The sequence below is a fragment of the Diabrotica undecimpunctata genome, chromosome 1, assembly GCF_040954645.1.
Source record: "Diabrotica undecimpunctata isolate CICGRU chromosome 1, icDiaUnde3, whole genome shotgun sequence".
Classification (NCBI taxonomy): Eukaryota; Metazoa; Arthropoda; class Insecta; order Coleoptera; family Chrysomelidae; genus Diabrotica; species Diabrotica undecimpunctata.
In genome coordinates, this window is record NC_092803.1 from 2874142 (window position 1) to 2899343 (window position 25202).

The following is a 25202-nucleotide window of genomic DNA, read 5'->3' on the forward strand; positions in this document are numbered from 1 at the left end:
TCACCGTTTATTAGTATTCCTTTCGCACAACCATCTAAAGCTTCCTTAAATACCCATTCAGAATAAATGTTGAACAACAATGGAGACAAAATACAGCCCTGTCGTACTCCACGTTCTATTGCAATTTTATCAGTTAACTGGTCTTCTATTTTGATTTTGGCCGTTTGATTGTAGTAAATGTTTCTGATAATTCTAAGATCTTTGTTGTCAATTCCAATTTCTTGCATTAGAGTCATTAATTTGTCATGTTTTACTCTGTCAAATGCCTTCTGGTAATCTATAAAGCATACGTATATGTCACAATTCACATCCCTGCATCTCTGAAATAGCACCTGTACAGCAAAAAGGGCCTGCCGTGTTCCCAGAGCATCACGAAATCCGAATTGTGTTCTTGTTAGTTGTTCCTCACATTTTGTATATATTCTTTTGTGAATGACCTTTAGAAATGTTTTAAGTAAATGGCTTATAAGGCTTATAATTCTATAGTCTTCGCACTTTCTCGCATTGGGTTTTTTTTGGAAGATTTATAAAAGTTGACACTAACCACTCTTGGGGAACCACGCCCGTATCATATATACTGTTAAATATATTTGTCAACCATTTTATGCCATCATAGTCCATAAGTTTTAAGAATTCTGAGTGAAAATTATCAGGGCCTACTGCTTTACCATCTTTGGTGCTTTTGATGGCATATTTTACTTCTTCGACTGTAAATGGTGGTCCAGATTCGCAATTGGTGTTTGTTGTAATACCAGTGTTACTTCGTATATCTTCAAAAGTTGTTTCTACGTATTTAATCCAAATATCCATACCATACATTATAATTTGAAGTATTTGTAATAGTGTAAAAATTAGCTAAGAGTGCCGTATTCATGCAAGAATAAATCCAAGTGTTTATAAGTGCTACAACCACATTAAGGTTCAACAACAAGAAGGACCTGTAAGGACAGCCAGGATTCCAGTTTTAACCTTGCTCAGGACAGGACTTGGTAGATATAAAAACATTTTGACATTTTATTTGAATTCTGAACTATTTCGTCATGGTATATAGTGTTTACTGACTTCATATTTCGGTACAAAATTGTGCTAAATTAATATTTATATAAGGTCCATGCTTTTAGTATTAGCGTTTATTCAGAAATAAAATCTGTATTTACTATACTCAACTTTTTATTCCAATTTATATTAAAAAAGGATTAGACAAACTTACCATCCCGGGACGGGGTGTGATTAAAATCAAGCGTTGGTGAAATTAATACAGTCCATTAGGGGTCATTCGGACGCCTCTTAGTTCATGATAATAAGGCATATAGCCCTCATTAATCAGTGTTCAAATATCAGCAAGATTTCGGCCATAGGGCGATATTTTCATTAGACGGCTGTAATGTTACCAGCAGCATACTGAATATATATTTTATGCAACATATTGCTTTAAAAACAAACTCCTCTAAATAAACCTTAATATATGCATAACCTTTCAAAGTAGCTGCTGAAATAAACCGCCTAAAACAAATTTCACACTTGTACGTCTTTTCTAGTGTGTATTCTCAAATGGCTTTTTAAACTTCCGTTTTGAATAAATTGTTTAAAACAAATTTCACACTTGTAAGGTTTTTCACCAGTGTGCACTCTTAAATGTTTTTTCAAATTGCCTGCTTGACTAAACTGCTTAAAACAAATTTCACACATGTAAGGCTTTTCTCCGGTGTGCGATCTCATATGTTGATTCATATGATTTAGTTGAGTAAACTGCTTAAAACAAATTTCACACTTGTAAGGCTTTTCTCCAGTATGCACTCTCATATGTGCTTTCAAAGCACTTGCCTCAGAAAACAGCTTAAAACAAATTTCACACTTGTAAGGTTTTTCACCAGTATGCACTCTTAAATGTTTTTTCAAACAACCTGCTTCACTAAACTGCTTAAAACAAATTTCACACTTGTAAGGCTTTTCTCCAGTGTGCGATTTGATATGATTTTTAAAATTACATTCTTGCGTAAACTGCTTAAAACAAATTTTACAGTTGTAAGTGTTTCCAGTATGCACTCTCAAATGTGCTTTCAAAGCACCTGCCTGAGAAAACTGATACAAACAAATTTCACACTTGTAAGGTTTTTCACCAGTGTGAACTCTTAAATGTTTTTTTAAACTACCTGCTTCACTAAACTGCTTCAAACAAATTTCACACTTGTATGGTTTTTCTCCAGTGTGCACTCGCAAATGTGTTTTCAAACTACCTGCTTCGCTAAAATGCTTAAAACAAATTTCACACTTGTAAGGTTTGTCTCCAGTGTGCACTCTTAAATGGTTTTTTAAACTACTTGCTTCACTAAACTGCTTAAAACAAATTTCACACCTGTAAGGCTTTTCTCCAGTATGCACTCTCGAATGTGCTTTCAAAGCACTTCTTTCAGAAAACAGCTTCAAACAAATGTCACACTTGTAAGGTTTTTCTCCAGTGTGCAGTCTTAAATGTTTTTTCAAACCACCTGCTTCACTAAACTGCTTGAAACAAATTTCGCACTTGTAAGATTTTTCTCCAGTATGAATTTTCATGTGTAGTTTTAAATTATTTTTTCTGCCAAACTGCTTACCACAAATTTCACATTTTAATGTGTTTTCTTCTGTGGGTTGACTTGTATGTTCTTCTTTATTAGATGAATGTACTTCTATTATTTTCATAATATCCAAAGTGTCCTTCTCTTGGAGAAAGTCTAAAATAAAAACCAAAATCTATAAAAAAAGTTTAATGCATTCAACAGATTAATTACACAATAGAAAATTGTCAAATCTCAGTGCCTACTGGGAAGTTTATTTAATTTACCAATTTGATGATATACCCGCACGAATATTAACTCTTATAAATAAATCATATATTTCAGAACGTGGTATAAATCCAAACCAAAGCAATTTATTACATTATATAGAGATAATAATATGTTTGAAAGTATTTCTAACAAATATATTTACAGAGTATCTCAGAGTAGATTTTACTTTCTTTTTAAATCAATAAAACTGGGTTTCAGAACCTGTTATGACAACATATATTACTATAATTCACCGAACATGCGGATTTTATTTCTTGTATAACATAATAACATATATATATATATATATATATATATATATATATATATATATATATATATATATATATATATATATCGGTTAGATAATGACAATCTCGCTCGTAGCAACTTAAACTGCAAGTGGAAAAAGACGCGATCACAGATATTCACTGGAATTTTGTTTAGCGTTGCGAATGTTTTGCTCTAGGTCTTCGGTGGTAGCTTAGCGTAGACGATGTTCTTTGAATACCGCCACAGAAAAAATTTAAAGGGTCTGTAGATCTTGACGTAAAATGATTATCACCATTTTGTGAAATTAGTGTACCTGAAAACATTTCTGTCAGGGCGTTTATTGTAGTTTTTGCTTGGGGGTCTTGCTGAAACCATGTGTTGTCGTAGTTAATCGAGTACAGCTATACCTAACGATACATTTTTTAGGTTTTAAGGGTATTCATAGGTTTTGGTAAAGTTTTGATGTATCTAATGAAATAACTTTTTTGTTGAAATGTATTTATTGTTTTTATATTAAAAACTAAGCTTTTATAATAAAAATTTGTTTTATCTAATGAAAAATAATTCGCCTTAATATATAATAATGCTGTATCAAATTATGTTTTTTCAAATTATTTTTTTGAAAAAAATAATCATAAAACAAACTTTATACAGATTTTTCTGCAGTGTCCAATCTCACATGTCACCCAGTGTGCACTCTCATATGTGTTTTCAAATTATGTACTTCTCTGAATTGTTTAAAACAAATTTCACTTGTGCGATTTTTCATTAGTATGCACTACCAAATGTTTGTTTAAAGAATCTGCTTCAATAAACTGTTTAAAACAAATTTTACAATCGTAAGGTGTTTCCCCAATGTGCAGACTCAAATGGGTATTCAAATGAGTTTTTCGAGAAAATTGCTTTAAACAAATTTCACACTTGAAAGGTTTTTCCCCAGCGTGCACTCTCATATGTGTTTTTAAATTATGTACTTCTCTAAACTGATGAAAACAAATTTCACACTTGTATGGTTTTTCATTAGTATGCACTACCAAATGTCTTTTCAAAGAACCTGCTTGGGTAAAGTGTTTAAAACAAATTTCACATTTATAAGATGTTTCCCCAGTGTGCAGTCTAATATGTGTTTTCAAATTACATACTTTTCTAAACTGCTTAAAACAAATTTCACACTTATATGGTTTTTCCTCATTGTGCACTAACAAATGTTTTTTCAAACAACTTGCTTGGGTATACTCTTTAAAACAAATTTCACACTTGAATGGTTTTTCTCCAGTGTGCATTCTCATATGTCTTTTCAAAGAATCTGCTACGATATACTGCTTAGAACAAATTTCACACTTGTAAGGTCTTTCCCCAGTGTGCACATTCACATGTACATTCAAATGATTTACTCGAGAAAATTTCTTAAAACAAATTTCACACTTGTAAGGTTTTTCCCCAGTGTGCACTCTCATATGGATTTTCAAACTATGTACTTCTTTAAACCCTTTAAAACATATTTCACACTTATAAGGTTTTTCCTCAGTGTGCACACTCAAATGTGATTTCAAAGAAATTGCATGACTAAACCGTTTAAAACAAATTTCACATGTGTATGGCTTTTCACCAGTGTGTACTAGCATGTGTATTTTCAAATAACTTGCTTGGCTATACTGTTTAAAACAAATTTCACACTTTAATGGTTTTTCTCCAGTGTGCATTCTCATATGTCTTTTCAAAGAATCTGCTAGGATATACTGCTTAGAACAAATTTCACACTTGTAAGGTTTTTCTGTAGTGTGCACTCTCAAATGACTTTCCAAATGAATTGATTGTCTAAACTGCTTAAAACAAATTTCACACTTGTAAGGCCTTTCTCCAGTGTGTATTCTTAAGTGTAATTTCAAACTGCATACTCCACTAAATTGCTTAAAACAAATTTCACACTTGTAAGGTCCCTGTCTAGTCTGAGCTATTATATTTTTATTTGCAGTTTTCCTACCAGCACATTGACTCTCCATAATTTTCATTTTGTTTTCCTCCTGAGTAAAACCTAAAACACAAACCAACTATAAACATCTATTTTACTAGAAAACAATAAATGCAGGAAATTCATTGTCTATAATATATTAAACATTTATTAGGCACCTGTATTTGTTTTATAGATGCATAATATGCTGTTTTCTTTTAAACAAGCATTTGGCGGTCAGAAAACCATACAATAAGTCAGTTAACGCCATTTTTAACATCAATCATCACATCACCATCATTGTTGATATGGCCAAAGTTGTATCTGGACATTTTAAAGCTGATTCCTTTCATTTGACCCTATTCTTTATAGTTTATTTGTAGCATTTTCATGTGCTTCATCTCAGCTTTGATTTACCTATTGGTCTAGATCACTCAGATTTCTTTAACAGAGTAGATTGTGCTGGTTTATCTTCCACTTGCTCAGGCTATATATCCCTTCCACCCCTATTTACTGGCGTCTCATTTTTACAGCAGTAATGTGATTAAGCTTTAGGTGTTGGCTATTTCTTTGTACATATTAGCTTAAACTTATACTGATGATGCCAGGATCCATTCTACTTTATTGGGCCTTGTTTTTTTCAAAAGACTTTTCTTTTAAAATAATAATATTTTGGCATGAAGAAAGAATTGCATGAAGAAAATATTTTGGCTTGATTGAAAGTAGGTCCTTGTGCCATAAAGTGTTATGATTGACAGGAAAAAGGAAATAGTTCTCTTACTAGATATTTAATTGATTCAAAGCTTATATTGTAGGGAACCCTGAGAACTACAATATCTGAGAATTTGAAATTTTTTGAAGTTTTATAATCTAGAGTCTAGAATTATTAAAGGCTATTTAAAGGTTTTAATTAAATGTCAACATCTCAATTAGTTTTTATAATAAAAAAATTTTCACAAAACATTTTGTATTTGTCAGCTTAACTATTTTCAGCCCGAAAGGGTGACATTCACTGGTAGGGTAACAGCACACATTGGTACTGTATAGCTTTTTTCTTTGAAATATATTTCCTATGCATATTTCAAATTTCATGTCAATACAAGCTGTTCTTTAAAACCCCGAGAAAAAAACATGACAGAATGGACTAAAATTCCTAATGACAATGTGTTGACTATCTACATACTGTTCATCAGCAGACATAATGAAATGGTACTTTATGAGTAATCTGTTTAAAAACTTGTTTATTATTTTTTAAATAAGCCTGTTAGAGTGGATGTCAAAATAGGTTTGTTTTCATTTTTCACAATTTTACTTAAATAAATACTTGAAATATTGTAATATACAACAATTATACTTGATTTTAAAAGAGAGGATATGATAAAATTAACCATACGTTTCAATAAATGATAGTGATACAGATTACTTTGAAGACTTATATTCACTTTTTTAAAAACTGTTCCTACTAATGAGAAGTCTTATAAGTACTTTTATTCTTTAATATATTTGTGCTAGAACAAAATAACTAGATAATAAGAACTTATAATTGTGGAAATATTAATCAATATTAAGCAACACACATTCACAATTTCTCTTGATTCTAAACCCTGGAAAACAATTTAGTTGAATTACACAATGCAAATACCTTTGATATTGATGTTTAAAATTCAACTAGAGCCTAATTTTGCATATTTGTATAATAAAAATAATTAATTCCATGGTAGAGCTCATGGAAATAGATTGAATTGAATAATATGAAAGTAGGGCAATGCTGTAAGTTATCTAGGTTAGGCACAAGTATTGTACATTAGTTTTTTCTTTTTTCTATGATTCAATAATCTTTTGGTAAGAAAATTGTAATGTATATTTAAGATCAAAATTACAACATGGTAAAAATGTGATGTGGCTTGATATTACCAGGAAATATATAAAATGCACAGAAATGTATGTACATACAACTTACCTTCTTTAGTTTTTTGTTTTGCTTTAAAACAGTTAAGTTTATTTCCATCTTGTTCAATTTCAGTCTTTATAGGAATTTCCTTTAGGGCTAAACAATCAAACAAATTATCTGTATTTTCTTGATTAGATTCTTCCTTAATTTCACATTTAAAACCATCCAGAAGAGGATCATTTAAATCGTTATAGTCTATTTCTACTTGACACGTCTCGCTATATTCTTGTTTTACTTCCATTTGATTAAACTTTATTTTATGTGTTTCAGTAATAACAAAGAATATAGACGCTTAAGCGTCTATATTCTTTGGTAATAACATAATAATTTTACAATTACATTACAGAATTACAGCCAAACGACAATCACAATTGTATTGTATATTGTATATCACAGATCACCTACAGTCCATCTAATTTACAATTTACATACCGTTGCACGTCATTATCATTGACAGAGATCGAAGTTGACATAGTTGCCAAAGTATAAAAAAATCCTTCATTTTAAATCAAATAGGTCACAATTATTGCAAAAGTGGATTATACAACAAAAAAAATTAATATTTAATGTAAATAAATACAAACAAAACAAGAGTTAAAAAATAATCTTGTTAAAAACAATTTGAGCCGCTTGTAGGCGTCGTATATGGAATACTTAAACAAAAACAACACTTTTTTCATTACTTATTAAAATCTAGTCAACACCGCTGACAGTTGCGGTAACACTTATTTAATTTATGCCAAAATATCACCTTCGTTCGATTACAGTTACAGTGTGTTCCGAACAAATGTTCTTTGTAAAAACGCTGTATAATGCATTTATACAAATTAAATGAAACATATTATTGTGTATTTCCTTTAAGTTAACATTAACAAAAATCTTTCCACCCATCGAGTTAGAATCTAGATTCTAACTCAATGCCTCCACGCCTCCACCCAATGACGAATAAATCATTGTTCCATCTAATGTGACTAGTAGCGCCGTCGCCATTATGAACGGCTGGGCCCATGCAACTCACTCTTCCCACCTGTCCTAATCGAGTTACACTACTACGTGTGGTATATAACCGCATCTGACCATGGAACAAAAATTTTGGGTTTGGCACTGTTGCCATGTCCTTAGAATCAATCGGGAAAGAGTATGCGATATATATTATTAATTGATTAAACATGAAAAACGAATATAAAATGGTAAAATAACGAGAAAAATTATTAAAACCATTTTATTTCAAAAATCCTTTATAAAAGGGATGGAATTTACTTCATGGCCACATGAAGACTCCTGGGGTTGCTGGGCCTGAGGCGAAGTGTCTATGAGAACCAGTTGGTTAGGCCAGGCCGAATTTTTTTTTAGTGTCCAGTCTTTTTTTGATAATTTTCGTGAAAAGTTTATATATCTGTGAGAGCCAACTGATAGTATCTATATAAAAATTTTTGTTTGTATCTGTATGAAAATAAACCACAATCCTTAAGTTTTACAAATTCATATTTTATAGATTAAATTGTCAATACTGATAGTTTAATCAGCAAATCAATATAATTCTGTAGTGCTTATAGTCAGCTAAGTCCATATCCATTTTCATTAGTATTAGATAAAACAGTGCCAATGAGACATTCCTTGGGGTTTAATGTATGCAGACGATGTTATGTTAGTAGGGAATACTGAAAGGGAATTAGAAATAAGACTGGTGGAGAGTGTCTGGAAGGAAAAGGTTTAATTTGAGCAGGTCGAAAACGAAGTATTTAGAATATCCATTTAAAGTTGGAGTTATAAATCCAAATAGGTTGGTAACCCTGGACAAATGGGTCTATTGTGAAAGGTTTAAGTATTTAGGATCTGTACTGCAGAGCAACGGGGAGAGGCCTGCAGTAGAGTAAGAACTGGCTTTATGAAATGGAAGGAGGCGAGTGGTGAATTGTGCGATAGAAAAAATCCCATGAAACTGAAAGGTACATTTTACAAGACGCTAGTGAGACCAGCTATGATGTATGGCACTGAATCCTGATCATTCAAAAAGAAAGAACAATGTAGCATGTGGCTGAAATGAGAATGCTAAGGCAGAAGAGTGCAGAATCAAAAATGAATATATTAGGGGAAGTTTAGTCGTGGCAGTTATCAGTACAAAAATGAGAGATTATAGATTGAGATGGTTAGGATACGTTCCACGTCGAAATGATAATCACCCAATTCGAAAAGTCGCTAAATATCAAGTTCCAGGAAGAAGGAACACCCAGAAAGACGTTGCGGGAGACAGTCAGACAGGACATGTCATATGGTGACATGTTAAGTGCATTTGTTGAAGCTGATTCCTTATAGGGATAAGATCAAAAATGATGATGATGATCTTAAACTTGATTAAAACAGTCTTACTGAAAATGTCTTACTATGCTGAAAAAATAAAATCAAAACCCTGTAGAAAAATAGTTTATTTTAACAATAAAATATTTTAAATTTTTAGAGCTAAATTGATATCCATTAATTCCTCGACGATGTTATATTTTAAATTGATTAATTAAATTTTAACTTTTCTAAAATAAGGCAAAAGTTTGAAGGTAGTTGGTCCTAAAATGAATAAGTTAATATGTCAACAAATTTGAGGGATAACCATTAAAATTTTAATTGCAAATGAATCAGTTATACACGAAAAGAGAAAAACAAACTACAAAAATAGGAAATCAACATTTTACAATTACAAAACAATTAATTGAGGACATTGTTTCACATTAACCACTGTCAGAATCTGAACTGTCCTCACCAATATTTATAACAACACTTTCAACATTAATGTTAATCAAATTCTGTTCCCGAGTAAACCAGTCTAATAAGTTTTTCAGTATGTCTCACACATCTTCTCCACATTACAATTCTAACGACTCTCTCCACACCATATCCATCCTTACCAATATACTTATTATACTATGATTTACAATTAGTCTCAATATCAAATGTCTCAAATTAACTCAATATCATTAAAGTCACAATGATAGGGTGGTAGCCGTAATATGCCCAAAGTTTATCGATAAAATAAACATTTTCTTTTCTATTAGTTTTGGCAAGTTATAACAATTTAGGTTTGTGTTTCACTGAAATTAATATTATTTACTTTTGACCAAATGATTATATCATCTTTTCTGGAACAATAGGAAGGTTGCTTTTTCACTGGCATACTAGATCGGGCCTAAGCAGATTTAATCATTAACAAACTGGAACAAGCACTTAATGAGGCTCCTATTGGAGTTCAGAATGAACCTATACAGTTTTATAAAACATCGTTTAGCGAAGGGAGCCTGTGGGTGAACTGTGTTAAACAGTATACAAAAAAATGGACGACAGAAGTGGTGAAGACTATGGTGAGCCTGTGAGAGGAGGCAAACTTAAATTTTGTTGATCCAAATAATATGCCCAAACGCCCCATGGTCCTCACCCGCGTCCCCGAGAAAGAGGTTGAAAAAGAAACCATAAGGACCCATACAAAGAGACAAAATCAAGACCTTAAAATAGAAGACTGGTTGTTATCTCTGTTCCACGGACTTAACGACAGTAAAGATAAAGGTCATAGAGGGGGGAGGTATAAAGGAGATAGTTCTCTGATCAGCATACCTACCATATGATGATCAAGAACAAGCATCAAAGGAGTTGGAACAGCTAGTGAGAGATTACACGAAAAATGAACTGCAATTAATCATTGGCTATAATGCGTATGCGATTGAACTCGCAGCATCATTGGGAATGGTGGTAGTAAGTACATGTTTTCCTCACAAAAATATTCACAAAGCCACATGGCAATCACACGGCAAACAAAAAACCAAATTGACCATGTACTAATTGATAGTCGACATTTCTCGGACGTACTAGATGTAAGAGCATGTAGAGGTGCTAATATAGACTCCGATCACTACCCTGTAAGAACAAAACTCAGGGCTCGTATATCAAACGATAAGAAGGGCCAGAGCACAAAATCTACTAAATATAATACTGATGTGCTAAAATCTGAAGACGAATATGGTTTGAAAATAAATATGCAGCAAACAAAAGTGATGAACATCGATAGAATCAGAAACAAACAGGCAGAGATTAGAATCATGGCAAGTTACGAAATGGTCAGGCAAATTTAATTACTTAGGCTCCGTTATTACTAACAGTGGAGGATGCGAAGACGAGATCCGTCGACGCATCACAATGGCCAAATCGGCAACAGATAAACTCACACAAATTTTAAAGAACAGTGACATCACAAAAAATACAAAATTACGCCTTGTTTGAGCATTGCTATTTCCTATCGCCATCTACGCTTCAGAAACTTTGACAATAAAAAAAGCCGATTCAAACCCTTATACAACCAGTGTTGACATATGGGTCAGAGACATGGACCAAGGCAGATGAAAATCTCCTGCTTATATTTGAACGAAGGATCCTGAGACGAATATTCAGTGGCATCTGTGAAAATGGTGTTTGGAGAAGGAGGTACGACTACGAGATATATCACAGATATAAACATATATTTGGTGGTAAAGACGTAGTATCCTTTATAAAAATAGGAAGACTAAGATGGGCAGAACATCTGGCAAGATCACAGCAGAACAACCATCCTAGAAGAATCCTTATGTCGCAACCTGTGGGAAGTAGAAGTAGGGGTAGGCCAAAACTCAGATGGAGGGATGGTGTAGATGAGGATGGTAGACAAATAGGCGCAGCAAACTGGCAACAGTTGGCAATGGATAGAACTGACTGGCGTAATAGACTTGGGAAGTTCGAGGCTCTTTTATAGGGCTGTAGCACCAATGATGATGATGATGATTCAAAGCGTATAATGGCATTTGATACATTTTGAACATATAACTAGAAGAGAAGGCATGGAGCGAATGATAGTTGAAGGTACCGTAGCGGGTAAAAGATCCAGAGGAAGATCTCCAGTACGAAGGTCGGACCAAATAAAGGAGATGATTGGTTACTCATCCTCTAAAGCAAAACAACACGCACAGGAGGGAGATAATTGGACAGAAATAGTCAAACAAATTACATGACGCCACTACATCCTTACAACGGAGAAAAGATTGAGGACGAGGACTTGAATAAATTGCTTAAAACAAATTTCACACTTATATGGCTCTTCCCCAGTGTGCACTCTCAAATATATTTTCAATACTTCCTGTAGTAAACTGCTTAAAACAAATTTCACACTTGTAAGGATTTTCTGCAGTGTGATCTCAAATGTGTTTTCAAATGACCTTTCTGAGAAAACTGCTTAAAACAAATCTCACACTTGTAAGGTTTTTCCCCAGTGTGCACTCTCAAATGTAGTTTCAAAAGACTTGCTGTAGTAAATTGCTTAAAACAAATTTCACACTTGTATGGTTTTTCCCCAGTGTGCACTCTCAAATGTAGTTTCAAAAGACTTGCTGTAGTAAATTGCTTAAAACAAATTTCACACCTGTAAGGATTTTCTGCAGTGTGATCTCAAATGTGTTTTCAAATGACCTTTCTGAGAAAACTGCTTAAAACAAATCTCACACTTGTAAGGTTTTTCCCCAGTGTGCACTCTCAAATGTAGTTTCAAAAGACTTGCTGTAGTAAATTGCTTAAAACAAATTTCACACTTGTATGGTTTTTCCCCAGTGTGCACTCTCAAATGTAGTTTCAAAAGACTTGCTGTAGTAAATTGCTTAAAACAAATTTCACACTTGTATGGTTTTTCCCCAGTGTGCACTCTCAAATGTATTTTCAAATGACTTGCTGTAGTAAATTGCTTAAAACAAATTTCACACTTGTATGGTTTTTCCCCAGTGTGCAATCTCAAATGTATTTTCAAATCACTTGTTTGAATAAATCGCTTAAAACAAATTTCACACTTGTATGGTTTTTCTCCAGTGTGCACTCTCAAATGTATTTTCAACTGATTTGCTGTAGTAAACTTCTTAAAACAAACATCACACGAGGAAGGTTTTTCCTCAGTGTGAGATCTCAAATGTAATTTGAAGCTACTTGTTTGAATAAATTCCTTAAAACAAATTTCACACTTATAAGGTTTTTCCCCAATGTGCACTCTCACATGTATTTTCAAATGACTTGCTGTAGTAAACTGTTTGAAGCAAACTTTACACTTATAAGGATTTTCTTCAGTGTGCAATTTCAAATGTTGTTTTAAATTATTTTTCTGAGAAAACTGCTTAAAACAAATTTCACACTTGTATGGTTTTTCCCCAGTATGCACTCTCAAATGTATTTTCAAATGATTTGTTGTAGTAAACTTCTTAAAACAAACATCACACGAGTAAGGTTTTTCCTCAGTGTGAGATCTCAAATGTAATTTGAAGCTACTTGTTTGAATAAATTCCTTAAAACAAATTTCACACTTGTAAGGTTTTTCCCCAGTGTGCATTCTCAAATGTGTTTTTAAATTACTTGCTGTAGAAAACGGCCTAAAACAAATTTCACACTTGTAAGGTTTTTCTCCAGTGTGCACTCTCAAATGTGTTTTCAAATGACTTGTTTGAATAAATTGCTTAAAACAAATTTCACATTTATAAGTTTTTTTTCCGGACGCCACTTTCATATTTTTGGTTAATGGTTTTTCTTCGGCATGTGGATTCATATAATTTCCTTCGTCAGTTAATGCCTCCATAATTTCGATTTTTTTGTCTTGGAGATAATCTAAAAATGAAACTCATTATAATATAAATATTTTAATACAACGAAAAATGAATGTAAAAACAAAGAAATAATCAAATTATTGGTTAATAAAATAAATGCAAGACAGCTGAAGTGAACTCAAGGATACAAATATGTTTGAAAAACCTAGGTTTCTGTCTTCTATATGTGTAATAGTCAGCTCTCTTGGACTTTAATATGTACCTCAATGCATTCAATAAAAACATATGAACACGAAAAAGACGATGGTACACACGAAGGTTGCACAATGAGAATGAAACTTCTATGAGTCACCTTTTTAAACTGGACTTGGAGAATGGCCTATTTCTGAATTTTTATACTCTACTAGGATAGTTCTCGGTTATAAACTAATGCATTCATTAAAAACAGCCAAGAAGTTCAAACTTGCATCTACAAAGTACAATAAAAGATAAAATAACAAATACTCTATATTGCATAATAGTTTTGTTTTAATTTTTCCATAGAAATAGGTGAATAAAATTAAAGTTATGCTATACTTACACAGATATGTATGAGTTGTAATTTTATGTATTAAAAATGTATTTTTGTTATGCACCAATGCAATTTATTATTTATCACATAGGTCTCAGTCGATCACTGCAACAATTTCGACGATCGTAATTTCCTCATCTATATGTTTTAGTTTGGTTAGTATAATTCCACTTCCACTACCTTAACGAAAATTTTAACGCCGCCTTTGCGCAGTTCTATGATTAACAGAATCGCTTATTTATGAAAGGATATAAGTCACTACTTTATGTAAATTGAGATTATGACGAAAATTTGTTTTCAATGTGAAGTGAGTTAAAAACCCAGATGAGTATAAAACTTTTAAAATTAAGAGAAATCCGTTGTTGGGACAACCATATACAAATTACCAAGTACACATGGTTCCAGGAAAGGCCATTGGAAAGACTTGCACGTAAGTTTCAAATGTTTTTATTATTTTTGTAGTTTATTGAACAATTTTATTTTATTGAAGGTGCAAGTCAAAATGTTTTGAGAAGATAAGCGCAGTAGACAAAATTGAGAGAAAGAAAAAATTATATTCTTTTTCAACGAAAAATGAACAAGATATTTATCTGCAAGGTTTAATAGAGTCGAAAGTTATTAAGAGACGGCCTCGTAAAGAAGAAGCATTACAAAGAACTTCATCCTTTGACTATTTTATGTTGGTTAACACATAGCCACGAAAAGTTTTTAAAACAAGCATTTTTAAGTTTACACGGCATAAGTTCTAAAGCAGTACAACGCTTACAAGCTCTTTTGCATCTCGGAAAATCTTCTAAAGATTTGAGAGGTCTACAGAATAATAGAAAAACTGTTCCTGGTAATATTATGCACATTGTACGTGAGCACATTTCTTCATTCCCTGTCAAACAAAGTCATTATTCATCCAAAGAATATCAATGCCTACACGCAAAGCTTAATGTAAAAATTATACATTCCTTATTCAAAGAGAAACATGCTGAAGTTAATGTCAAATATTCAACATATTATACCATTTTTAAAGAGCATTTTGACTATAAATTTGGGCGACCGCAAATCGATTCATGCTGCCAATGTGAAGAACTTAATATTAAATGCACAAGTTCTTCTTTGATTGAAACAGCTAAAACAGCTGCCTAAGCTGAACTTACGGTGCATAAAAAACGCTCTAAAACATTTTATCGTAGCATTCAAAACACGGAAAAAATGGGCAAAAAAAACGACGGCGTTATTGGACTGCTTCGATTATATGCAAAACATTTCATTACCGTCGATTCCAGTTCAAGATATTTTTTATTTACGTCAACTATCAGTATTTCCATTCAGTATTCATAACTTAAAAATACCTAAAAATACTTTTTAATACATGCCTATTTGAAGGAAACATACCAAGGGAATGGAATACTGCTAACACAATATTAATACACAAAAAAGAGGACAATACAGATCTGAAAAATTATCGTCCAATATCACTACTATCACAACTTTATAAAACATTCACAAAAATAATTACAAATAGATTGACAACAAAGTTCGATGTATATCAACCAGTAGAGCAAGCCGGATTTAGAAAAGGGTTCAGTACATGTGACCATCTTCACACACTAAAGGTCCTAATAGAAAAAGTTAACGAATACAATTTACCAATCTGTTTAGCATTTATAGACTACGAGAAAGCTTTTGACAGCATAGAATTATGGGCTATTGAGGAAGCACTGGTCAACAGCAGAATAGATTCTAGATATAGGATATTAATACATAATATATACCAACGCGCTGAAATGCTAGTCACGATGGATAACGGAATGAAAACGAGGCCAATAAAAATCAACCGAGGAGTAAGACAGGGAAACACCATATCTCCAAAACTATTTACTGCCGCACTTGAAGACATCTTTAAATCACTAAATTGGGAAACGAAGGGACTGTCGATAAACGGAAAGTATTTAAACCATCTAAGATATGCAGATGACGTAGTACTAATAGCCGACAGCTGGAAAGAACTGAAGACGATGATCGATGAGCTTCATACGGAATCCATAAAAAAAAGGACTGAAAATGAATCTGAGTAAAACTAAGCTAATGTCGAATAAAGATGATCAACCGACGATAACCATCCAAGGAACAAAAGTGGAACATGTAGAAGAATACATATATCTGGGTCAGAATATCAAGGTAAACAAAGAAAACCAAACTACCGAAATCAGCAGACGAGTAAGAATGGGATGGGCCGCATTTGGAAAACTCTCATACATACTGAAAGACAAAAAGATACCCCAAAACCTTCGAACCAAAGTGTTCGATTCTTGTATCCTTCCCGTTCTCACTTAGGGAGCTCAAACCTGGACATTCACAAAAAAGAACATGGACAAGATTCGAAAAACTCAGCGAGCCATGGAACGACAGATGCTTGGTATCTCACTAATAGATCGGCAAACGAACGAAGCAATCCGGAACAAAACAAAAATAAAGGACGCCGCGAAACAAGCAGCTAAATTAAAATGGAAATGGGCTGGACACAACGAACGTCTCGAAGATGGTAGATGGAACAAAAAAGTCGGAAACTGGCGACCGTACGATGCGAAGAGACCAAGAGGAAGACCTCAAATGCGCTGGAGCGACGATATCAAAAGAGTCGCAGGACCAATGTGGAAACGCCTAGCACACAACAGGGATGAATGGCGAGAAATGGGAGAGGCCTTTATTCGACAATTCGGATAGAAAAAGGGCTAAAAAAAAAATTCATAACTTAAAAGACAACAGTGCCCAGTTTTTTCTTTACCATGAAGGCGTGGCTAAAAAAGGTCCAAATGAAACTTGTTCTTTTATTTTCAACTATTTGAAGCAAAACATACCTACCACAGTAAAAGAACTTCCCCTCTACAGTGACGACTGTGGTGGCCAAAATAAAACCAATGTTATGATCCAATTTTGCCTTACACAGGAATGTTTGAAAAAATTGTCCACAAATTTTCAATTCGTTGCCACTCTTTCTTGTCAACTCAATCACATGGATAAGCTGTATACACTAATGGAAGTCTGTGAAGCAATCTGTAGTTCTGCAAAGAGGCAGAGATTTACTGTACAAATGCTCAGAACTAATGACGTTTTCGATTTTAAAAATTGGTGGTCCAAATATTACAAAAAGACGTGCTTTTTTGTTGAAACTTCCGCTAAATCTATTCAACGTTCACAAAAGGAGTCATTCGCAGTTTTCAGTTTTATGGGGTTCCGCTACAATCATACAAAAAAGGACTTGTTAAGGAATTCAAGTTTATCGATGGAGCATCAACCAGTTCCTTTGTTCTAAACAACCTCTAACTAGGTATCTTCCTGAAAATTATCAAGAATTTTATGAGAAAATAATTGGTTGGCCAACCACTGAAGTGGAAAGTATTGACGTATGAGTATCTTGTAAAAAACTGCTTACTGTTTGTTTTTTTAAGTTAAAATATTTCATTTGTTAATGACTGGTAATAAAGTTTGTTAATAAACGTTTTTTTTTAAGTTATACTTCTATACGCGCGCTCCACGTTGGAAATTTATATGGGAGTGAATCTGTGAAATCATTACATATGTAAGATAATGAGTAAGAGAGAGACAGAAGATATATTTTCTCTCTCTTCCTCTCTCGAATATAAAAATGTTCCTTTTGTATATATATTTAATATTATATATATATATATATATATATATATATATATATATATATATATATAAATTATTTATTACTATTATTATTTACATGATATGTTTTGTATTATATACAAATAATAATATCATGTAAATATTATTACATGATAAATTAAACATATGCGTAAATAGAAAAGTTATGTATATTATTGTCATTTTTAAATACTTATGAATATTGCATTTTAATTTGTATTGTATTATTATATTGAATTATGTTGCACTGTATTGTAGAGTATTTTTTTATGTATATTATTGTCATTTTTAAATACTTATGAATACTGTATTTTAATTTGTATTGTATTATTATATTGAATTATGTTGCAGTGTATTGTATTGTATTTTTATACTAATAACAAAATAAACAATGAATTTTACTGCAGAGTATGCGTAAAAAAAATGTTTGCATTCAACTCCTTTCATACATATATGAAAATAAAAATATACATTTCCATCAAAATATTGATTCAATCTCATTGATAGTAATACCTGTAATAGAGTATACTCCTATTACAGGTCAAATTTTGTTTATTAATTGTTAGTAAGTTGTTATTAATTCTGTTTCTCTTTCTGCTATGTGTTACCTATAGCATTACATATGTAATGATTGTGCAGATTGACTCCCAAATAAATTTATAACGGCGAATGCGTGTATAGAAGTGTAACTTCTACTGCCACACCCGTTTTTTGTTAATTGGAACAAATACGTCAAAAAATAATAGTTTAGACATTTTTTTGTTAATTAATTCGTGAAAAGATATATATCAGACGAATAGAATAACAAATAAAATATCTATTAATTAACTAAAATCAATATACATACAATATTATTATTAAACTTATAATAAAATAATTCATTTTCCAGGAAAAATCACAAATTTTTTATTTGTTTCAAATACAAACACTTTTTTTAAATCTTCTCAAAACTTCATTCTTGTGACTTATATTCTTTCACAAATAAGCGGTTCAACAGTGAATACAAGTATTCTAAAGTCCAAACCGAACCCTTCTTTCAGTGCGTCATAGTTTATCGAATATTCTCCAACAAATTAAGTTGGAAGTGACAGAAAAAAGGTACGTCCATGATTATTATACATATAGTACAAGATCCCACTGCAGGGACCTCACATTCATAATGTAGTTCATCAAATTCACATTTGTACATACATTTAAAATTAGGAGAACACATTGTTAACAGGTTGCCAGTCAAAAAGTAGCCATTAATAGTAATTAGTTTTTGACAAATATTTTATTTCATTCATTTATTTTTTAAATATAATACGCTGCTCATGACGTATATGTATGTTTCTTATATCAAATTAAAGCTAATTTATTTTAATATGATGATATAAGTTTGCCTGAGAAAAAAATGTTCGAAAATTAGGGTTGCCAACTATTAAAAACGTGAAGTATGAAAGATGAGAAGTAGATAGTAGAAGTATGAAGTTTGGTGATGGTTTGCAGTTTGTATTATTCCGATTTCATATAAACAAAACCACCTGCTATAATTTATTTCCAAATAACAATATTAGCAATAAATTTTCTTTAAAATGCGTGAAAATTATTTTGCATTATCTTTAATTGAAAAATGGGTTTTTGTAGAATATTGTAATATATAATGTTTATAATTATCGTAATGTATAATAAAAATAATAAATGTCCAAACTGATCGACAATTCTTTTTTTTTCTAAAAATTTTTTGTCATTACTGAGTTTTCAATTCAAATCTCTATCATGTGTGAAAAATGAAGGAATAGTGGGTGGATATACTAGTCACTATTTATTAGTGTAATTTTACACATAAGTATATACGCAGTAATTAATTAAATAAAATCTAACAATAAAACACTGAAAACTTGAATCTACCACTTAATTAAATAAAAACTTTCAGTTTTGGGAGCAAATACAGAAGAAAAATTCTGAAAAGGCATTTAACCCATCTAGACCTACGTCCCGCATGATAACTATCTTTTTGTATTTTTTTTTTTGGCATAAAACAATCGTTTTGCTTGCTTACAAGTTCTCTATCTCGCTTCTACGACACTACAGCCTAAATTGAACCTTTTCCACCATTATTTTTTGCCTCCACCCTTGCTTGTCTGTGGCTGATCTTCTCCATACACGGACTATTAAAAGGGCTTATGCGTCGCTGTTTACTTTTTGATAACCTTTCCTCTCCCATTCTTATCACATGTCCGGCCCATTGCAAACTTTGTATTCTAATAAGGTCTGACAGTGGTGCTTCCTTATAAAGTTGATAAAGCTCGTTGTTGTATCGACTTCTGAAGATTCCGTTTTCCCTCACAGGTCCTAGTATGTGTCCTCACAGTCCTTTTGGATGTTTCTTTCAGGACCCATGCTTCACTGCCATAGCATGCTATTGGTCGAATTGTTTTATAGATTCTCATCTTTGTATTTCGGTGGACATTTTTAGACCGAAATAAATGGGATAGGGCAAAATAAGCTGTTTGCCTGTGTTATTCTCTTCCATATTTTTCCATCTTCTGATCCGTCGTCATATATTTCTACTCCCAGGTGTGTAAACTTTCCACCTTGTCTTTTCTGTGTTAATTTCCAGACCTAGCTTTTTTGTTTGCGTTTTTAACGCGATGTTTCCTGTGCTCCTGTTGATGTTTTACTCATAATATTAATATCATCGGCATAAGCGGCCAGTTGAACCGTTCGGTTGGTCAGTAGGTTTCCTCGTCCAGTTTACATTTGCCTAACCGCATACTCCAGTGCCAGGTTAAACAAAGTTGGGGCCAGCCCATCTCCCTGCGAAATTTTGAAAAGTCTGTCCGGTGGTTTTGTATTCGTACACATGTCTGAGTTTCATCTATTATGGCTTTAATGAGTCTAATTAGCTTGTGTGGTATTTCCAATTCAGCCAATATATTGTAAGTTTGTTCCTTTTGACTGAGTCATATGCATGTTTGAAGTCTACAAAAACGTTGTGAACATCAATGTCATGTTCCCATGATTTACTCAAGATGTGTTTGTAAATATTTGATCCAGTGTCGATCTTCTCCGTCGAAAGCCCGTCTGATACTCTCCAATAATATTTTCTGCTAGTTATTGGAGTCACTGGTTTATAATATATGTGAGGACTTTATATACTATACATAGAGAAATTCCACGGCAGTTTTGCACTGTAGTTTGTCTCCTTTTTTATAGATGGGGCATACTATACTTTCTTCCAGTCGTCAGGTATTTAACTTCTTGCCATATGTCTTTGATGAGCGTGTGAATGTGACTTGCTAGGTGGTCGCCACCTACCTTATACAATTCTGCTGGTATTTCGTCAACTCCTGGGGCTTTATTGTTTTTCTGGGCCTTAATAGCTTCGAGAACTTCCTCTATGGTTGGAGCTTCTACTCCATTCTCTTCTACATAGTTCGTACCCATTTCATCTTCCATGTCTACTAGTATACCAAGTAGGGCCCCTTTAATTTCATTGTTTTTGAAATTTTCTTTCATTTTTTCTATTTGTCCATTTTCATAGGTTCTTTTTCTATTTCCACATTATCTTGTTTGCTTTCCGTCTTGCCACTTCAAATGATGTTCGTCTTTCCTGTGTTCTTCTTGTTAAACTCGGTTCACTATTCCCAGTCCGAACTGTCTAGTGAATTTAGTAATTATTTTTTTGCGAAGGTAGTTACTTTTTGACAGACTAAAAGTGGCTGGAAATTACTATACAACCAAGCACATGTACTCATAGCCAATATTAATAGTAAACAAACTAAATAGTAAATAAAATAGAACTTTGCGAATTACTGACAATCAATATTTATTTATCTGCACCATATAATAAATAGTTATGTTAAATTATAACAACTAAATATATATTTTTTAAATATATACTACCCAAAATTTGATGGGTTTAGTATACACTTCGACTATTTAGAATAATTCTTCTTTTTTTAAAGAAAAAAGTCTGTAATAGTAGGATACTTGAGCTATTAATACTGAGAAGTAGGAATTGTTGTGTTGTAGGTTTCCGACAATGAATCTGTCAAAATATGCCCCAGCTAAGCGAATGGAGTTTATATACATTTTGTGTGCTTCATTTCTTTCCTTTATTGCTTGTCTGCACTCGTCATCGAACCATGCTCTTCTTCTCACCTTTTTCTTGTTTCCCAGGGTGGGCGTTGCCGCTGACAGTACTACTGTTTTGATATTATTCCATTTGCCCTCTATGGAGTGCAGTTCTAGCGTCCTTAACTCATCTGCTCCTTCTTCTTCTAACTTCTCTTTACATTCCTGAATCTCCAGTTTTTTCAGGTCCAGTTTGTTTGTTCTTTGTTGTCTTTCATTTCTTTCTTTGTTAACTGCATCTAAATTTGGTTTGGAGTAAAAGATGGTCTGATCCACAGCATGCTCCTCGTCATGTTCTCATATCTGAGATACTACTGGCTGCCCTTTTGTCTATCAGCACATGGTCGATTTGATTGGTTGTGGTTCCATCTGGTGAAATCCATGTCATTTTGTGTATGTCTTTATGTGGGAAGCATGTGGAACTTATAACCATGTTTTTACTGGCGACAAAATTTACCAAAAATTCCCCATTCTCGCTTGTTTCATTGTGCAGTGGGTGTTTTCCTGTTGTGCCATAAAACTGCGGCTCCTTGCCTATTTTAGCATTCATATCACCCATTATAATCTTGACGTCATTTTTGGGTGCATTGTCATATACTATTTCCAGCTTTTGGTAGAAGCTTTCCTTTGTATGTTGTTCTTGTTCTTCTGTTGGGCAGTGAATGTTTATCATTGTTAAGTTGAAGAAGTGGGTGTAAATTCTTAACTTGCATATCCTTTCACTGACTGCCTGGAAGTTACTTTGACTTTTACTTTACTTTTACCTGACTTAAAATTATTATCCACCACAAATGCAACTCCACACTCTTTGCTTCCTTGTTCCTTCCCACTATATAGAATTGTGTGCGTTCAGCCATCTTGTCTCCTGAAGAGCAGTAATAATGAGCTTATATCTTTTTAGTTCTTACAGAAGGGCAGCTTGAGTTCCTGGCTTATTTAGTGTTCTGACATTCCAGTTTCCAAATATATAGTCCATGTTTCGTAGCTTGAGTTGTTTCCGAAAGTTCTGTCCTGTATTCTGGGGCAAAGATTCAGGTTTCATAATAGTGTGTTTTTTTCCAAAGTGTGTTGTGAGCCCACTGCCCAACCTTCCTCCTTTACCCGGTTAGGACTGGCAGTAGTGACTCCTGAGCTACTCGATCCACATCCAATATTCTATATTTATGTTGCCATATATCATCAATTAGTTTTTACTCTCACATCTAAAATTCAAAATAGGGCAAGAACACAGCATAACAATTAAAAATAAAAAATAAAAACATATTAGCTTGGACACAAAAAAATAAAATAATAGTATAAATAATGGATACAAAAACAAAAGAAGATAAATTATTAAATCATTAGATAAATATTAAAAACATAATTTCATAAAAGTCTATCTTCAACTTTTAAACATACCTATACATTATACAATAAAAATATGGCAATACTGTTCTGGTACATTATGTACATTCCCCTAAACTAATCATTTACCAAAATTTCATATTAAGCCACTTCTCATTTCTCCAGTCCTCCTGTAACATGCATATACCCTCACTTAGCTTCTCTATATAATGTGCTAGAAAGAGACAGAACGAAAAAGCACAAGACAGCTTGTCAACAGCATGTGCAGCTTGTATGCTAGGTCTTTGTTAATCATCCATATAATATGATAGTAAAATATAAATAGTATATTATGTAGATGATGTTAATATATACCTCTATCTCTATGGTTTTTATACAAATTCTGGTAAATGTATAACCAAAGTTTTTGTTATCGATTATGTCATTTCAAAATTTACACGCTTGACCTACATTTTGTAGGCATACAGTACATAGTGGATGTAAAAAAAATTTCAGTGTGGTGTTTTAAAATTTGTTGCAGCCACAAGTATGTAGGTACTGTCACCTAACAATGTACTGTATGCCTACAAGATTTATGTCAAGCATAACAATTATGTGAAAGAATTTCTGTACTAGTGTAAGTAAGACAGAACAATGTTTGTGGAGATGAAATTTATATCAATGAATTCTGCTCCACTTCTGATATTTTCTCCTAAAGATAAGTCAAAGTAAGAATAGAAAAAAACATGTTCAATCAAGATTCCTTATTTGATCAGACAATAGTGTGTTTGTTTTCTATAAATTGAATTCCATGCATTATTTTAGGCAAATTGTGACAAGACTGTAACTGACATTGTCTATGTTTGGGGCAAGACAAATACTTACTGTAAATTAGATTTGTAGTTTAATGTGGTTCATATTTCTTTTATTAACAAAATATTAAAACATTACACTTAAAATTCTAATATTTAAGAGCAAAATTATATATTTTTTAAGCTGGTAAAAAAGTTATTCTACTTATACTACTCCTACTTCTAAACATGGGAGAAAACATTTAAATATATTGTTACTAACCTCTCTCATTTTTTTGGATTTCTTCAAATTGTTCAAGTGTATTCCCATGTTGGTCTATTTTAGTATCTATGGCATGTTCCTTTAAGTCTAAATAATCATATGTGCCATCTGTACTTTGCCTATTTGATTCTTCCTGAATTTCACATTTAACGCCATCCAAAAGAGCATCGTCCAGGTCATTATACTCTACTTTACATGTTTCATCACTAATCTCTTCTTTTACTTCCATCTTCCATTTGATTACACTTGATTTTATGTATTTCAATAATAATTTTACACCCAAAAATTAAAATCCCTATATCAATTCTCGGACGATTTTCATTTTCACATTTGGTCTTGGTCCCATTGAAGATAGCTACAAAGGAGCTGTCAATTAAATTCTAAATTCACAACACAAATTTTTGACGTTTGGCTGTGTTGTCATGTCTTTATAATGTATATGTTGTAGGCTTCAATTACAAATAGAGAAGCTTTCAAAAATACATTTTTAATATATTAATATATGAATTATGCAATTTTTTTATATACAACACGAACAAATAAATACTCGTTTCTTCTCATATTAATTGCAGTTAATTATTAAAACATTTTTTTGGAATTTGCCTTTGATAATAAGCTGATAGATTTGGCAATCCTCAAACCACCAGTTGCCAGATTGTTACAGATGGTCACCAGATGTCTGTGGAAAGTACCTGAATACTATTCTTATTATTTTTTGAAAGAATTTCTTTTTTACTGTTAGTTTGTTAAGGTTCTATTGGGTTTTTATTAATTATAAATCACATGCTCTTTCCCGATTTATTAAAAAAACATGGCAACACAGTCAAAGGCCAACATTTCGTTCTATGAACTTTAATTGACAGCTCAATTATAGCTATCT

At 32.6% G+C, this 25202-nt stretch overlaps 2 protein-coding genes across 4 annotated transcripts; both read right to left on the reverse strand.

Moving 5' to 3' along the window:
- Nucleotides 1-829: 829 nt before the first annotated feature.
- On the reverse strand, nucleotides 830-7434 carry LOC140444113 (uncharacterized). 2 transcript variants are annotated; one of them, XM_072535792.1, is made up of 2 exons: nucleotides 6992-7434; nucleotides 830-2714 (listed from the first exon to the last, which is right to left on the reverse strand). In XM_072535792.1, exons 1-2 carry the CDS (start codon nucleotides 7221-7223, stop codon nucleotides 1516-1518), a joined length of 1431 nt encoding a protein of 476 aa, XP_072391893.1. In that variant the 5' UTR covers nucleotides 7224-7434; the 3' UTR covers nucleotides 830-1515. The 2 variants fall into 2 exon arrangements, with proteins under 2 accessions (XP_072391893.1, XP_072391884.1); XM_072535783.1 differs by lacking the exon at nucleotides 830-2714 and adding an exon at nucleotides 3515-5115.
- Nucleotides 7435-8118: 684 nt separating this feature from the next.
- LOC140444127 (uncharacterized) lies at nucleotides 8119-24671 on the reverse strand. Of its 2 annotated transcripts, none has more exons than XM_072535811.1 (2): nucleotides 14153-15455; nucleotides 8119-13633 (listed from the first exon to the last, which is right to left on the reverse strand). In XM_072535811.1, the coding sequence occupies exon 2, from the start codon at nucleotides 13602-13604 to the stop codon at nucleotides 12408-12410; it is 1197 nt and encodes a 398-aa protein (XP_072391912.1). In that variant the 5' UTR covers nucleotides 13605-13633; nucleotides 14153-15455; the 3' UTR covers nucleotides 8119-12407. The 2 variants fall into 2 exon arrangements, with proteins under 2 accessions (XP_072391912.1, XP_072391903.1); XM_072535802.1 differs by lacking the exon at nucleotides 14153-15455 and adding an exon at nucleotides 24323-24671 and having other exon boundaries at nucleotides 8120-13633.
- Nucleotides 24672-25202: the final 531 nt, after the last annotated feature.